General features: G+C 37.3%; 1 protein-coding gene and 1 pseudogene across 1 annotated transcript; both read right to left on the bottom strand.

Moving 5' to 3' along the window:
- Positions 1-375: 375 nt before the first annotated feature.
- LOC145049302 (signal peptidase complex subunit 2-like) lies at positions 376-1,527 on the bottom strand. The gene is made up of 4 exons (XM_078997730.1): positions 1,408-1,527; positions 1,157-1,303; positions 886-966; positions 376-706 (listed from the first exon to the last, which is right to left on the bottom strand). Exons 1-4 carry the CDS (start codon positions 1,525-1,527, stop codon positions 413-415), a joined length of 642 nt encoding a protein of 213 aa, XP_078853856.1. The 3' UTR covers positions 376-412.
- Positions 1,528-11,539: 10,012 nt separating this feature from the next.
- On the bottom strand, positions 11,540-12,726 carry LOC145051860 (putative long-chain-alcohol O-fatty-acyltransferase 5 pseudogene; annotated as a pseudogene).
- Positions 12,727-18,822: the final 6,096 nt, after the last annotated feature.

Below are 18,822 nucleotides of genomic sequence, written 5' to 3' on the forward strand. Positions count from 1 at the left end.
ATTTTAGCCACCTCTACTTATTGTTCTAAATTAGAAAAACCGAAGTTGTGAAGCCTAACAAAGTGAAGTAGGGCTAACAAAGTGACCAAATGTGTAAAAATCAAAAAATATATTACCCTTTTAAGTCATTATCCCTTTAAATAACCACATATTAATAGATATTTTTATCGAGGGCTAACAAGAAAAGTTCAATCATCATGTTAAAAGGGGGCTTTTCAAGCATGCATCATTTTATCTATTTTTATTACTAACAATATCGAATGTGACTTTTCATTCATTCATTTTTACAAAGGCAATGTTGGACTCACTCCATATCTATAAATTCAAGAAAAAGATCCAATGGTGTTTTGTAAAATACCTCTATAAGCTCTTAATATTTCAATTCTACCCCCTATCATTATCAATCACAGGTTCACATTTCACTTGCTCTTTTGTTATCTTTAGCCTTAGCATACTCATTCACCAGGCCCTCCACATCTTTCCAAAATAGCCCTTCCACCAATACTCCATCCTTTGTAAATGCATGTATGCATCTATGTGTGTGTGAGAGAGAGAGATACCATTTGGTAACACTTTTGGTAAACTCGACAGTTGATTTTGCATAAATGGATTTTGGATCAGCACTTGCTATGGTGAGTGTATACATGTCAGAGAATCTGGGCAATTTAGAAGACACCATTAATCTAGTATTGTTATTAGTAGAACCCTGTCAAGATAACAAGTATACCATTTCCATCAAAACTCAAGATAATTTTGAAGTTTGAATATTATCTCAAATTTAGAAGACACCATCAAGCATATGATATCTTCTTAATAAGCAAGTAGAAATTTGATCCTATTCAAGGATTATAACTACTGATCTATATTAAGATGAATCAAACTTACTGTAGAAGGATATGTGAACAGAAATGTGTTCTTCTCCTTGGTGTAGATAATCAGTTGTAATATCCCATTGAATACTACATACTTGCCATAATCAAAGATCAAACAAACTCAATTCTTCAAAATAGCAGTAAAAGAAATTTAAGACTGTGAAGTGTACATCATTTATCTCATTTTAGAACTGTGAAAAATATTAAACTTTCAGTTATTAATTTTGTAAACACAATGCACTACAGTGGAAATTGAATTTGGGGCTTAGAAAAGGATATAATATGATGCATCCAATGAGGAAATTCCTGTTATCCGGAAACTTCTTATTGTAAAACTGAGCAAAGAGGGAAATGATAATAATGATCGCTCCAATCAACAATCTAACGTTACTCATCCTCACATCTTCGTTGTAACCTCGACTAGTCACGATCTATTTCAAAAAAAATTTAAAAATGTGACCATTACAACATATAGGAAAGAAATTGAAATCTGAATTCGAGATGTTTCTTGTTTGTGAGTAGAATTGCTTTGTACCTTAGTGACATATTCGTCGAGTAAGTGTTTGATGCAGTGATGATCTAAGAGATTGGCCTTCTTAGGGTTTTTGATAGCGGAACCGGTGTTGTTGTTGATCGTCGTCGTCCCCGTCGCCATCTCTGATATGTCTAGTCTTGTATTTATGATTGAGAATTCTAGGGAATGATATGATATTTGTTGGAATAGTGTCTAAGGCTGCAACTATATTAGACAAGTATTTGACCCGGTTGTGCATGGTCCTTTTGGGTTGCCTTCACCATAGCAACTTGACAGGATGATTTATTATGAGAGAAGAAATATTATTAATATATTATAAGAATAATATAAGGAATAATAATATTATTATTTGATTAATATAAGTCATAAATTAATTAGGAATTAATTTGGTGACTTAAAGAGATTAATTAAATAAAGGGGCATAAACTGTCGATTGATTGATAGTTATACTTTGGGCTATAAATCCCTTATGGATAATGGTGGACGATTTCTAGGGCTTAGGATAGGCTTAGATTTCGTCCAAGGCTTATCAATTAAGGTATTGGATTGCTTAGGGCCTAAGTTATCCAATTAGGGTTTAAGGGTGAAACCCTAGGAGCCTTACAAGTATAAATAGACCCCAAGAGTTAAGGGAAATCGGCACTTGTGCTTTGGAAAGAAACCCTGGCCGATTTTCACTTCCCTATCCTCTCTCTCAAATCATCCTCTTGCTAGTTGGTGTTTGTAAGCCATTAGAGGAGTGACAATTGTGACTCTAAAGCTCCAAGGACAAGAAGATCAAGCAAGTGATTCAAGGTAAACTTCTAATTCCGATTTCTTATGTTATTATGCTCTATTAGTCATTAGAAGTCTTGGATTCAATGCATGTTTAATTAGAGAAACCTAGATCCAAGCATTAGGGTTTGCATGTGCACATAGGAATGTTCATATGGCTAAAACCCATCAGTGGTATCAGAGCCTAGATTGGTTTCTATTGAATTGATGCATTGGTTGCTTGTTTGATGCCTTCAAAATTGGAATTTTGTGGTGCTGTCTGATGGAATCGGCGAGTCCCATAGTGGACTCGGCGAGTAGGCTCGACTCGGCGAGTCCATTGGGGTACTCGGCGAGTCCAAGCGTCAGAAAGAGCAAATATCGGGATTTCTTGCTGTTTATCTTTGAGATACTTGCCTTTATCATATTAGATCAATATAAATTCGATTTTATGATATATGAGTATATTCTTGATCTAATTGAAGATATTTATCAATTAATAAAATATTTATTTCCTTATGTGATAATTGATTAATTGGTAAATTGTTTTGCAAGAAATTATTAAATAAATCAAATATGGATAATTATGTGATTAAATGTTAATTTAGATTATTTGTTAGTTGATCCCCTATGTTTTGAAAAGTTTAAAACTTGCCCTTAAGTTTTGAAATTTATGTTTTGTGATTAAAAGTTTTAATTTAGACAATTTAAATTTCAAACCCTAGAATTTTACAAGTTTAAAATTCAACCCTATACTAATATAATATTACAATATTAATATATATACATGTATGATCGGTGGGTATAAGGTGGGTATAAGGTTGCTGCCTATAAAATGGCGCGTAATGGGTGTACACTCACACCCACCGCTTGCTTGATCGGTGGAGGGTCGTTAGCCGAACGGGTAGGATATGGCAACCTCATCTCTTCATTAAAAGTATAATATGAAATACAAAGTAACTACATGTTTTTCAAAATTTCCCAATCCTAGTTACTTTAGGAAAAGTAAATTGATGCAATCCCATGAAATTACACTTTGCACCCTTGTTAAGAAGTTAGTGGAGCGTGTGCGGTTTACCGGCACACTAATTGGTTCTAAGCAAAGGTGGAAAAGGGTGATTCATTGTTTATCATAGTTCGATGGAGTGTGTGTGGTTTACCGGCACATCGAATAGGTGATTGTTACAATGAAGGCACCATGTGAATTTGCATGGTAATTCACACCCACTTTGTGATCCTCGGTATCCCAGTCATAAATGAGAGGGGCATATCGAGATTTAAACATGCCATTGAAAGGTTTCAATGAATCTCATCCAAACCTAGGAATTCTCAATACATTTAGAACTTAAAGTTATGTTTTCGTGATGGAGAATTAGTGAATCGTCATTCACTTACCTTCAAATTGTTTGTATGTTAGATTACGGCATCCCTTTTCTAATATGTAAATATTGTTGTTGGATCCTAGCCCTAATTTTTTCTTATTGGGTGATAATTAGGGATTCAAATTCTAATATATCTTTGTCCTTTCTATTTGTAGATGTCAAACGCGAACAACGCTGCTGCTAGTTCGTTTACATTGATGAGCCTTTGTCAAAAGGTGAATTTCAATGGGACGAACTTTAGCGAATGGATAAGATACATTCGCATGATTGCTCGCTACGAGGACAAGGAGTATGTCCTCGATGAGAAGCTCGAGAAAATCAACCCAGAAATCACTACTCCGGCTGAAATGACTGCTTTTGAGACTCATGAACATGATGCAACAAAGGTTCATTGCATCATGATAGCCACAATGAACGTTGAATTCCAAAAGTCCTATGAGGACATGTATCCGTACGAAATGCACCAAGACTTGTTGGAGAGATACCACCAAAACGCGAGGTAGGAGCGTTACGAGATTTTCACTAACATGATTTCCGCCAAAATGGGTCATGGAGAATCTCTTATCGTGCACCTGCAAAAGATGCAAAGGTATGTCGATCGTCTTTGCAAGTTGAATGTTGACTTCGGGGAAGACTTGGCGATCGATATGGTGCTTCACTCTTTGCCTCTGTGGTACAATCAATTTAGGATGACCTACCACACGAACAAAGAAGAGGTCACCCTAAGTAAGCTCCAAGGTCTCCTTAGGGTTGCTGAAAGAAACCTCAAGGACAAGTCTGTTGCACCCACTCCCAATCCACCCGCTGCTCCTGTTTTGGCAATTGGGCAAGGAAGAGGCAAGAATAGGAAGGCTCCGTCTAAGAGCCACCGTAAGGGAAAGTCCCGAGATGGTTCCTCTTCTAGTGGGACCAAAGTTGATACCGCTAAGCCTAACCCTAACCCAAAGGAGGCAGAGTGCCATCATTGCCATAAAATAGGGCATTGGAAGAGAAGCTGTCCAGACTACCTGCAAGCCATAAGGGAAGGAAAGATCAAGCCATCTTTCGCAGGTATATACACAATTAAATTTAACGATTCAAATCATGCTATTTCTTGGGTCCTTGATACCGGTTGTGGTTACCATATTTGTTCTGAATTGCAGGGACTAAGAAGAAATAGGGATGTGGAGCATGGAAGAATAAATCTAATCATGGGGAATAGAAGATCGTCGCCTGTGACCAAGATTGGAGTGTATTGTTTAGTGCTTAGGAATGGTTTATGTTTAGATTTGAACAATTGTTGCTATTCGCCAGAAATGGCAAGAAACATCATTTCATTTCATGGTTTGTTTAGACAAGGTTTTAGATTTTCTTTTAATAATGAGAATGGTTCTATTCTTGCTTATCTAAATGGTGTCTTATATTTTGAAGCAATACCATGTAATGGAATTTATGAAACTGTTATGATTGTAGATAACTTAGGAAATGATGTTTTATGCATGGATTCTTCCAATGGTATGGATAGAGCATCCTTGTGGCATTGTCGTCTTGGACATGTCAACAAGAAGCGCATAGCCCAACTCCAAAAGGATGGAGTGTTGGAGTCATTCGACCTTAGGGAAGATGACACATGCGAGTCTTGTTTGCTTGGAAAGATGACTAAGTCACCCTTCACTAGTACATGTAAAAGGGGTGAGGGTCTATTGGACCACATACATACCGATGTATGTGGATCGTTTAGATCAACCACAAAGGATGGGAACCGCTTCTATGTGACTTTTACGGATGACTATAGTAGATATGGGTATATCTACTTAATCAAGCAAAAGTCAGAAATGTTTGAAAAGTTCAAAGAGTTCAAGAATGAAGTGGAGAATCAATTGGGCAGGAAAATCAAGATGCTTCGATCTGATCGAGGAGGAGAGTACCTAAGTCTTGAATTCCACGACTATCTCAAGGAGTGTGGAATAGTTTCACAATTGACGCCACCTAGGACACCGCAGTTGAATGGTGTGGCAGAAAGGCGTAATCGAACCTTGTTGGACATGGTTCGCTCTATGATGAGTCGTGCGTCACTACCTATCTCATTCTGGGGGTATGCCTTAGAGACTGCCGCCCATATCCTTAACCGAGTCCCTACAAAGAAGGTTGCCAAAACACCTCACGAGATGTGGACAGGGAAAGCTCCCTCGTTGGCACATATCAAGGTTTGGGGTTGCGAGGCTTTCGTAAGACGAGATACTCACGACAAGCTCGAACCTCATAGTGAGTGATGTTTTTTCATCGGCTACCCGCAGAAATCCTTTGGATATCTCTTCTATAGACCGAAGGACAATGTTGTCTTCGTTGCAAGGAGAGGAGTTTTCCGAGAGTGAGAACTCATAAGCCAAGGAGACAGTGGGAGGCAAATCGAGCTTGAAGAGATTTAAGAGTCGATAGATGAAGGAACCTCTACCGCTGGCACTCAACCCGAGAAGGAAACTCCGGTTGAACCGATTGACGAGTCATTACCTCTTAGACGTTCCGAAAGAGTTAGAGTTCAACCCCAGTTTTATGGTTTTCATATTACTACCGAAGGGGATACGTATATTAGTGATGGTACACTAATAAATCTAGATGAACCTAATAACTATAAGGAAGCCAAGGCAGGCCCGGAGTCTACAAAATGGAAAGAGGCAATGGACAGCGAGATCCAGTCCATGTATGACAACCAAGTTTGGAATTTGGTTGATAATGTGCCCGGACGTAAGACCGTTGGGTGCAAATGGATCTTCAAGAAGAAGACCGACGTGGATGGAAACGTACACACATATAAGGCGCGGTTGGTTGCGAAGGGCTTTACTCAAACTCCCGGAGTTGACTATGATGAGACCTTCTCACCAGTTGCGAAGATAAAGTCTATTAGAGTGATGCTAGCAATTGCCGCATTTCATGATTATGAGATTTGGCAAATAGATGTCAAAACCACTTTCCTTAATGGGAAGTTGGCTGAGGATGTTTACATGGCTCAGCCAGAGGGTTTTGTCGATCTGAAGCATCCAAATAGAGTGTGTAAGCTTGAGAAGTCCATTTATGGACTTAAGCAAGCGTCTCGCAGATGGAATCTTTGCTTCGATGAGAAAGTCAAAGAGTTTGGATTTGTACGAAGCGAAGATGAATCATGTGTATTGTCAAAGCCAGTGGGAGTATAGTAAGCTTCCTCGTTCTGTATGTCGATGACATACTACTCATAGGAAACGACGTCCCAACTCTGTAGGAGGTTAAGTCCTGGCTCGGGAAGTGCTTCGCTATGAAGGACCTCGGAGAGGCTTCCTATATTTTGGGAATAAGGATAGTGAGAGAACGAAGTAAGAGACTAATAGGACTTAGTCAGAACACTTACTTGGATATAGTACTGAAACGTTTTAGTATGGAAAACTCGAAGAAGGGAGAATTACCGATACAAAGTAATGCCAAGTTGAGTAAGACTCAAAGTCCGAGTACCGAAGCTGAAATAGCAGAAATGAGCCGAGTACCATACGCTTCCGCAGTTGGCTCAATCATGTATGCTATGACTTGTACTCGCCTTGATGTAGCCTTTGCTTTGAGCATGGTTAGTAGATATCAAGGGAACCCTGGAAGAGCCCATTGGATTGCGGTCAAGAATATCCTTAAGTACCTTCGGAGGACGAAGGAATGGTTCTTAGTCCTCGGAGGGAGTGATGACTTGAAGGTGCGAGGGTATAGTGACGCCAGCTTTCAGACCGACAGGGACAACTACCGTTCGCAGTCGGGCTGGGTCTTTACCCTGAATGGAGGAGCAGTAACTTGGAAAAGTTCCAAGCAGGAAACCGTAGCTGATTCAACGTGAGAATCAGAGTACATTGCAGCGAGCAAAGCGTCGAAGGAGGCAATATGGTTGAAGAACTTCATCGGTGATCTTGGAGTTGTAACTGCCATAAAGAAGCCCATGGAGATTTTCTGTGATAATGAAGGAGCGGTTGCCTTGACAAAGGAACCAAGGGATCATGGTAGATCTCGACATATCGACAGAAAATATCACTTTATTAGACATCGTGTAGAAGAAGGACAACTCGTGGTGAAGAGGATATCACCAGAATATAACCCAGCAGATCCGCTTACGAAGGGACTGAGTAGGGTTAAGCACTTGCAGCATGCTAGGAGTATTGGGCTGAAGGATGATATTAGTATAGATTAGATAGTATTAGAAACGTGTAATAGATAAATGTAATTAACATTTGATGATTAAATAAAAGAGGATTATTTATGAGTAATGTTACTGTCTTATGTTAATTGTTTAACTATTGTTTTACTTTGCATGTTTTGACTTCCAGAATAATTGAGTTTATTAAGAATAATCGAATTATTCAAATTATCCACAATCGTTCATATATTGGAAGTAGATATGAATGAAGATTGTCATGAATTGGTGTGTAGATTGTCTAAATGGTATTAGACATAGCAAAAGGTTGCTGCAACGTTCATGAGTGCTTATGAACTAGTTTTGAGCATTGGAACAAACCCACACTTGCTGGAATCACCTTATGGAATGTGATAAAAAGGGTGATCGCAAGACGATAATATCATATGGTATTAAAACCAAGATATATAGTTTATTATTTGTTAATTGGTTGTACATTGATAATGCGAAACCGCATCAGTAACTTGATGTTATAAAACGCATTGTTGTGTATAGTTGATTAATGAATAAGTAAATGTATATAAGTCGAAGTTTATCTGTTACTTTTATCCTAAGAGGGTAAAAGCGATATCTCGATCGCTTGATGATTTGATTTGACTTATGTGCTGGGCCAGGTCAGAACTGAATTGATGTGTTCGATTAAGTTCTATGTCAAATAAATCGGAGATCGAGAAACCAAATGCTAGACAAAATTGATTCCATAGAATTGTCAGCATGATATCTAAACAGAGGACTGTACGATCCCTTATCTAAAGGACAAGATTGATTAGATCAGAGTTTAACAGCGTATTTGAGAGCTACGATTGCTAATCGGATTATACTTGTATATATAGTTACTAGACTTATCCAAGTGGGAGACTGTTGGAATAGTGTCTAAGGCTGCAACTATATTAGGCAAGTATTTGACCCGGTTGTACATGGTCCTTTTGGGTTGCCTTCACCATAGCAACTTGACAGGATGATTTATTATGAGAGAAGAAATATTATTAATATATTATAAGGAATAATAATATTATTATTTGGTTAATATAAGTCATAAATTAATTAGGAATTAATTTGGTGACTTAAAGAGATTAATTAAATAAAAGGGCATAAACTGTCAATTGATTGATAGTTATACTTTGGGCTATAAATCCCTTATGGATAATAGTGGACGATTTCTAGGGCTTAGGATAGGCTTAGATTTCGTCCAAGGCTTATCAATTAAGGTATTGGATTGCTTAGGGCCTAAGTTATCCAATTAGGGTTTAAGGGTGAAACCCTAGGAGCCTTACAAGTATAAATAGACCCCAAGAGTTAAGGGAAATCGGCACTTGTGCTTTGGAAAGAAACACTGGCCGATTTTCACTTCCCTCTCCTCTCTTTCAAATCATCCTCTTGCTAGTTGGTGTTTGTAAGCCATTAGAGGAGTGACAATTGTGACTCTAAAGCTCCAAGGACAAGAAGATCAAGCAAGTGATTCAAGGCAAACTTCTAATTCTGATTTCTTATGTTATTATGCTCTATTAGTCATTAGAAGTCTTGGATTCAATGCATGTTTAATTAGAGAAACCTAGATCCAAGCATTAGGGTTTGCATGTGCACATATGAATGTTCATATGGCTAAAACCCATCAATATTTGGGGATTGCAACTAAATGTCTAAATCATAGAAATTCATGGGCCTGGTCTCTAGGCTCCTTGTGTTAGACGATTTTTGTATTAAGCCCAGCTAGAAGTTTTATGTGTTTTTGGACCAAAACTTTCATCCAAGTTTGCTTATCAATATATTTAAGATAAATTCCACGTAAGTTTTATTTTTTTTTGCTTGGTTGATCTTTAAATTAATATAAAACTATTTTTTATTTTTTTTAAGATTTATATGTATACGTAGTTATTTTTTAAGTGAAAAAAAACACATACACATGAGTGTACCATCTCTCTCTTTCTCTTGAAAATCACAAATTTTTGTTTTAAAATCAAAACTTGCTAAAAAATAATAATAGATATACCATCTCATTCTCAATTGAAAATCGAAATAGTCTATCATGCTCGATTGAAATCGTCTCTCACATCTCTTCATCTATCAATATGTGTGTTCTAAACTCGACGATAAAGAAGAAATTTGAACGGTTTATGTATATGTATATGTGTTCTTCGATTCAGAAAGCAACCGACCGAAGAAAAATTCAAACCAGTAAAAGATTTGATTAACAAAGGAAATCGTAGCAAAACCATCGGTTAACCTCTTATTCGATTTCCTTAAGCTTCCAAGTATATGATTATTTTACATCTATAATTTGAGTTGATAAGAGAATCCACGTCTTTTTCATTACCAAATTTCATCTATAATTTGAGTTGAGTTTCGATTTTAGTTTATGCATAAGAAGACCCTTGTGTATATTGAGTATTTATTTTGTTTGGAATTTTCATGATAACAAATTACACAAAAGTCACTACATTTTGGATATCCCAAAAGTCAATAAATTTTAATTTTTTCGATTTTAACATCCAACATGTGATGTCGCTAAATAATGACACGTCGTTAAAAAGTGTCACGTCAGCCTTGTGACGGAGCCTAGGTGAGTGGCCAACGTTTAAACAAATTGAAAAGATCAAGAAATTGATTGAAACAAAAAATGCATCGATTATTTATTTATTTATTTAATCTACCCTTTTTAAAAGATGACAATTACTATTATACAAAAACAACGAAATGTGCATAACACAAGCTTGTGTACATGTCCGGAGGAGGGTATGACAATGTCGGAGCTAATCTTAAGCACCCGACAATTTTAAACACATTGTAATGCTTACGGGAAAGTAATATACCCTTAAACGTTTATGAATAGTATATATATATTTTAAATCCGAAGTTATAGTTTGTTATTAATTTATTATAACGTAATTATTCTAAAATAAAACTAGTTAGATATTTTATTTATCATTTAAAATTTAACTATTTTATGTATGATATTTATAAATTCATACATTTAGTTCTATCCTCTTTAATAAATAAAAATAATTTTATTACTTGTCATCTTTTTATGTATTATGTAACATGTCCTTTTATGATAAATTTAGATTAAATTATATCATATATCATTTTATGGTTTTTTTCTATTTTACTAAATTTCATATAATACTTAAATGTTATAAATTTAATAATAAACATATATTCAATTCATTAACACAACTTTTTTCTTATAATTTCTAAATTTCTAAATTTAATCAAATTATTTTAGTTGTTAATTTATTAAAATTATTAGTTCAAATTTAAAAGATAAATATACATTTCACTTTTAATAATTAATATTTTACTTTTTTTTCTTATAGATTTAAATTTTCTAAATTGTTAGATATTAATATTTGTTTGTTTTTAAATAAATTCATATAATACATAAAATATTAGGGGTGACAAATCGGGTCATCGTGTCGTGTTTTTTGTCTGACACGACACGACACGACAAAGTTTTATGTAACACGAACACTACACAATGTCGCGTTTTTTAACTAACACGAAAACAAACCGATTAAAAAACGACAAACACGACACGACAAAGATAACATGATATAACAATTAATTTATTTAACTAATATTTAATTATACATAACATGAAAAACACGTAAAACACGACAAATAAATGTTAAATTGTATCAATTTCGTGTCGAATTTTGAACATAAACACGACATGACATCGTTTTTTTTGCACTTGACACGAACACGAACACGAATTCAAATTTCAGTTTTGTGTCAATTTCATTTCGTATATTTTTGTCGTGTCGTGTCAACAATTGTTACCCCTATAAAATATGATTAAGGGATTGTTAAAGGAATATAGACATATTGAGTTTTTTTCTTCAATTAACATAATAATTTATATATCGTATGTATCATACATGAATTTGTGATTTTTGAGTCATTGAATAGAAAGTTGTCTTTATGAAATCTACAAAGGAGGCGTGCTCCATAAGGACTTTCACGTCTACCTTAGTTCTGATCAACGGCGGAAAGAACAGCCATAAACCGGTGACCACCACAAACCCCACGGTCAACAGCGTCGCTAGGAACTTCGGCAAACGCCAACGACCACCAGCCAGATTGCTCTTGATAATCATCTCCACCACGACGCAGATTCCATGGATAACGAAGAATGACGTCATCTCCCACGTGGGATCCTCACGTGACAATTGGTAAACGAACAGCTCATGCATTAATCCTGAAACGAAAAATGACGATAATACGCCGGCGTGTGGGGCCCATTTATGATCGGAAAAAGCCGACCTGACGGGTTTGTATACGGTATAGCGCAGCGTTTTTGTTACCAAGAGGTTCCATCTTCCCCAAAAATTTTGCAGCGATGTAGCGAGGTAAGGTTCATTGGACGAAGGTTCGAGCTCTAATCCGGTCAAAAACAGGAGCAGAGCGGCGCTGACGCCAGCAATGATGTCGATTATCAGGAAAAGTAGGCCACAGTAGATTACTAATACAATATCCGGATGAAATCGATCTCTGTAATTATTCACTGTACTTACAAGTATGGAGAAAATCAGATTCTGCAACCCTAATTTGTACCAAGATCTCTCTGGTGACGTACTGGCGGAGGTGGAATCTGTACTTTTGGTTTTGACCGGTAAAGAAGCGACGGTGATGAAACGGATAAGCGAATCGGAACAGCGATATGGCGATTCATCGAGATCGAAAGCGAATCGGATGAGCTTGAAGTTCATAAGCCAGGTAGTGAAGGAGAAGCAGATGGCGGTAGTGAAGACATATGTGCAACGAAGAGGAAGGATCGTGAAGATGCAGAAGATAGGTATGAGAGAGATGAATCTGCAAATACCTTTAGGGATCTTAGAAGATACGAAATAGCAGTAGCATAGAGATACTGTGATCGACGATACGTAGATGATGAAGTTCTTAGCTATGGCTTCCATGGATTCCGCTAGTTCCCTCTGTTTTCTTCTGAGAATTGACCGCCTACGAAATCGAGATAAAAAAGATAATGTTCGGTGTGTTTTCAATTAAGCCCTCCTACTTTTAAGATCATCACAACTGTCTATAGATGGCAACGGGGGCGGGAAACACAAGGACCCCAATCCCATTCTCATTTTCGAATCCTCATTTCAATCCTTATCCCCATCCTCATCTGGGAATATAAATAAACCCTCATTCTCATCCCCAATGGGGAAACGGGGATTTTTTTTTCTCTTTTAACATGCAAACTTTTACGTAAGAAAAAACTCTATATTTCAATTTTATCAGCATAAGTTTAAAGATTTTATAAAATATATAAGTACCCATAAATTGCAGAAAAAATATAAATTAATTTTCTACCAAATTTAAATATATACATAAAAAATCAAGTAAAAAAAATTATCAGATTGATATTTAAGGTAAAATACATCAACCAAAGAGAAATATATATATATATATATATATATATATATATATATATATATATATATATATATATATATATATATATATATATACACACGAGTTTAAATTAAATAAAAACAAAAAGTATAATTTCAACCAAGTAATTACTAATGAGTTAGGTTACTTAGCTCAAATTTTATGTATTATAAACTATACTATAAATATATGTTCTGTATTATTTTTATATATTAATATATGTTGGGGACGGGTCCAGGGTCGGGGATTAAGGGTATCCTCATCCCCATCCCCATCCCCACTTTTTTTATTCGGGTATTCCCCATCCCCGTCCCTATCCCTGGTCAACCTGGGGATTCCCCAGTCAAAACGGGTGCGGGTTTCGGGTTCCCCATTAGGTATGAGTATTTTTGCCATCCCTACAACTGTCTTGTATTCGGCATTTCTTTAAGGAAAAAAAAAAACGCGCTCTCAATTTGTCGCCGTTAAAAACTGTATATATTAATAAAAGACTTGAATTAGATATAAATTTTATTTCAGAAAAATTATAAATTTAGCCAAATACATTAATTATTTTATGGAAAATAGTCAAGAAAAATCAAAATTGTATTTTTAGCCATTAAAATCGTAGATGGATATAATTCATATGTGATTTCGTCATACCATCTGCGAGACGTGTTTTAGCCACTTGTACGTTCGCATGTGTTTTTTTTTTCGTTGTATATATACTCCTCTTTTTCAGTTTAAAATCGCAGATGGACTGTGTCCATCTGTGATTTCCTCTCTATTCATCTGTGATTTTGTGATTTTTTTTTTTATTTTGACTACGAAATTAATAGGGTTTGACTACAAACCAACTTTATTATATATAAGAATTTTCAAAAAAATATCATTTTTGTTGTTATTTCTTAGGAAAATTTGTTTAAAACGTCTCTAAAAAATAAATGAATATTTGGTTTGCGTTGTAACTGACGGGAGGTGGAAAGAGAGAGTTTCTCTAAAAAGATAGTGGAAAAAAAAACGTTTTTATACAAAATAGCTACGAAATCGCAGATGGAATGTACAATTCACATATGGACTGTTCCATCTGCAGATGTACAAGTGTCTAAAAGACTTTTACGTTCGCAGATGGAAATGCAAAATCACAGATGGGTTTAATTCATCTGTGATTTTAAGGGCTAATTTTCTAATTTGGGTTTTTTTTTGCTATTTTCCACAAAATAATTAGTGTATTTGGCTAAATTTGTAATTTTCTCATTTTATTTTGTATTCGACTGTTTAATTTATTTATACAGTCCTAATTAGGTTACGGTTGACAAACTATAATCATATTTAAACTTTAAAAATTGTAATCATTAATCTTTGCAACAATAATTTTTATGCAAAATTAGATGTTTTGTTTAACTGTATAATCGTTAATTTAATTAATACATAAAATGGTTTGAAAATATATATATATAATCGTTAACTTAATTAATACATAAAATGGTTTGAAAATATATGCAATGTTTTTTAAGTTCAGATTAATGATAAAATTATTATGTTATATCATGTTTTTGTTTGCATGCCATGATAGAGTTGTCATCTCCTTTGATTTTCTTCAATTACATGAAGTTGTGGAGGAAAATGTACCTCAACTGTTCGAAGCTGGAGATACTTCCCAGATGTAGTGCCTTGAACCATTTGCTAGCATTTCCCGATAGTGTGACCGAGAAGTAGGTGCATGTGAATCTCTTGTCCGTCCGAAAGGATGTCATTGTCCACTCGTAGGTGTCTATATGTTCGTCAGGATGTGTCTTGTCGTCATACTTTGGGATGGTTGGTATCATGGCGGAATATGGTATTCCATACTATAATAACTCTTGACAGAACGCCGAGCTAATACTTGTTTCGGGGTTGTTCATATGTTGGTAGTTGGGTGCTCTGCTGGCTATCGCCTACTGCACGTGGTATGGGTTGTTGTACCATTGACCATACTCGTAATGGTACATGTGGTTATACATGGTCGCTTGAGGCATATACGATGCATGCATGGGGTATGCGTGCATTAGCTGATTCGGCTGTGAACTTGACTCTGTTAGCCCCGTAGTGTGTGCGTTCATCCATTGTGTTGGCGTGCTTTGAATGTTGTGAGTTTGTGGTTGTGTTTGAGGGTACACGCCTTGTTAGTGGTTTAAATATGTGTTGAACGGTGGTTGTTGTGCAAATAGCGGGATATGCGACATGGCAGCCATCGGGGAAGACTGGTGGCCTGCAGGTGGTGCGGCTGATAGAATGGCGTCAGGGGACCAAGCGTCGGTCCCTGCCTATCGTGCTGATGGATGTGGTCGATTTGGTGTTTATTGTGATTGGGTGGTCGGCACTCTTTGAGGCGTTCTGGTGGTAGTCATGGCCGGATGTTCCATTGCGACGGGTGGCAGTCGCCATAGACTTGCAATGAACTCCATCGTGGAGCCGACTATCGGCGTCGTCGGTGTTTGTGTGAGCAGCTGCCCTTCCAGTGTCGAAGGGCCGCTTCCGTCGAGGGACTGCATTGGTATAACCGGGCTATTATCGTCACCTTCATGTTGTATCGGTCCTTTATCCGTCATTTCTGGCGTCTGATGTTGCGAAGTGGGTTATGTTGTATTGGGTGCACGTCCAGATGGCGCCAACTGTTGTGATATGTCTTCGGCTTAACTCCGTCTCTTTGAAGAATGGAATGAAAGGCCTGAGAATCACAGCAAAGCAAACAAGATCGCCAGTCGTTGTCCGGGAGGCAGTCTCGGAACGAGGCTCCGACAATCAAATTAGTTGGTTTCTTAAAGAGAAGGTGAAGAGATGTTAGGTAAGAGTGAAAGGGTCGTGTTTTTTCGATCCCTTCTCTTAGAGGAGAAGGGACCTTTTTATACATATGGTCAGGGGGATAGATCCCCGAAAATATCTTCTACCTTTTCAGGTTTGGCAGGGACAGGTGGCCTTCGATTGGTAGATTGTGCTCCGTGAGTGGCTGCTTGCTGTTGGTGCTTCAAACAATAGCCAAGCCTCTCACAACATTAATCCTGATAGATAAGAAATTTGACTAGGTAGACAAACAATAGTTTGTGCTTCAAAAACTGAAGCAAATGCTTTGTAATGCACCAATCCTATCCCTCCCAGAAGGAACAAAGGATTTTGTGGTGTATTATGATGATTATCATCAAGGATTAGGATGTGTGTTAATTCAAAGGAACAAAGTCATTGCTTATGATTTTAGGTAGCTCAAAGTGCATAAAAATAACTACATTACCCACGACCTTGAGTTAGGAGCTGTAGTCTTCATGCTAAAGATATGGAGATGTTGTCTTTACGATACGAAGTGCACTATATTTACATATCACAAGAGTCTTCAGCCCATCTTCGACCATAATGAACTCAATATGAGACAACGAAGATGGAAAGAGCTGTTGAATGACTACGAATGTGAAATTCGTTATCATCCTGGAAAAGCAAATATGGTATCAGATGATTTAAGCTGGAAGGAAAGAACCAAACCTAGAAGGGTTCGAGCTCTAACAATGACGATTCAGAACTCAAGACGCACAACTCGGAGCTCTAAAAGAAGAGAACGTTGCAAACGAACTCTTACGAGGTATGGATAAGCAGTTCGAGCTTAGGAATGATTGGAACCGAAAATTTATGAATCGAATTTGGACGCCGAAGTTCAACGATCTAAGGAAATTATTCATGGATGAGGCTCACATGTCGAGATACTCCATCCATCCCGGTTTAGACAAGATGTATCTGGATCTAAAAAGAATATATTGGTGGCCCAATATGAAAACAGAAATTGCCACCTATGTAAGTAAATGTATGACTTGTGCTAAAGTCAATGTTGAATATCAGAAACCCTCGGGATTGCTACAGTAGCCAGAAATACCTGAGTAGAAATCGGAACAAATAGCTATGGATTTTATAACGAAATTACTTAAAACTTCAAGAGGCTATAACACCATAAGGGTAGTGGTCGACCGATTGACCAAGTATGCTCACTTCTTACTGATCAAAGAGATGGATAAAATGGAGAAGTTAGCCATAACGTATCTTAAAGAGATTATCAAGTTGCATGGTGTGCCCATATCTACTATCTTTGATTGAGACAGTATATTCACCTTGAGATTTTGGCAATCATTGCAAAAGTCCTTAGGAACATGTTTGGATATGAGCACGACTTATCATCCAAAAATTGATGGTCAACGTGAGAGGAACATACAAACTTTATAAGACATGCTCTGAGCTTGTGTGATTGACTTCGGAAATGCATGGGATACTCATCTACCCTTAGTCGAGTTTTCTTATAATAATAGTTATCACACTAGTATCAAGCATCAAAGCTACAACATTCGAAGCGCTTTACGAATGCAAATATTGATCACCAATATGTTGGGCAGAAGTAGGAGATACCCAGCTAGCAAAGAGTTATGTGGGGGACTCACCGACCTGAAACTCCAAATCTGATCGACGCTGGTCGGCATAGCTCTTCTACCAACTCTGAGCGGTCTGCAGTCTCTGCCTGATCTATTGAATAAGCTCCATGGTCTGAAGGACTACTTCGCTCCTCCACATGACAATATGACCAACCTCTCCCCAATATAATGGGGTACGAAAGCTCCGAACATACAAGAGCTCAAAAGGTAGGGCACCAATGCTGGAGTGATCATTGTTGTTGTGGGAGAACTCTACAAGAGGTAGATAGGAATCCCAACTACCACCGAAATAAATGACATAGGCCCGCAACATATCCTTAAGGGTTTGGATGGTCCACACACTCTGACCGTCAGTCTGCAGATGATAAGCAATGCCGAAATGTAACCTCGTGCCTAGTTCCTCGTGGAACTTCTGCCAAAATCGGGAAGTGAACCGAACATCTCGGTCTGAAACAATGGAGACTGGAATCCCATGACAAGCAAAAATCTCTTGGACATACACATCGGGCAACTTTTTGGCCAAAGAGCTCTCTCGGATGGCTAAAAAGTAGGCACTCTTGGTCAATCGATCCACGATGACCTAAATAGCATCAAAACCCTTGGCTGTCTTCGATAACTTGGTGATAAAATCCATGGTGATTTTGTAACATCCATAAAAATCAATCCAATTTAAAACCTTTTTAAATATCAAAAATACCATTAATTATTACAAAGTGTTTTCAAAATAGTTTAAGCTGTAGAGTTCCCAGAAATCATAATCATAAATCGAGGAAGTGTACGGTCACGCCTTCGCCTTCCCGCGGTCATCCACTGTACCTGAAACAATAATCGATAAACGTAAGCTCGAAGGTTTAGTGAGTTACCCCCAAAATACCCATACACACAACAATACACATACAATAACAAACAACATACTATGGGTACAATCATCCATCGGGATGGAATACCCCAAACCCTCAACCATTGGGTTAGAATGCCCACATACTATGAGTCCAATCATCCTCAGGATGGAATAATCTTGGCCCATAACCATCGGATTGGAATGCCCACACACAATACATATATAACAGATACTATGGGTCCAATCATCCATCGGTATGGAATACCCCAGGCCCCTCAACCATCAGGTTGGAATGCCAACATACTATAGGTCAAATCAACCATTAGGTTGGAATACCCCAGACCCTCAACCATCGGGTTGGAATGCCCACATACTACGAGTCCAATCATCCTCGGGATGGAATACTCTCGGCCCACAACCATCGGGTTGGAATGCTCA

This window comes from Lactuca serriola, chromosome 5, assembly GCF_051521515.1.
Source record: "Lactuca serriola cultivar US96UC23 chromosome 5, Lser_US96UC23_V15, whole genome shotgun sequence".
Taxonomy (NCBI): domain Eukaryota; kingdom Viridiplantae; phylum Streptophyta; class Magnoliopsida; order Asterales; family Asteraceae; genus Lactuca; species Lactuca serriola.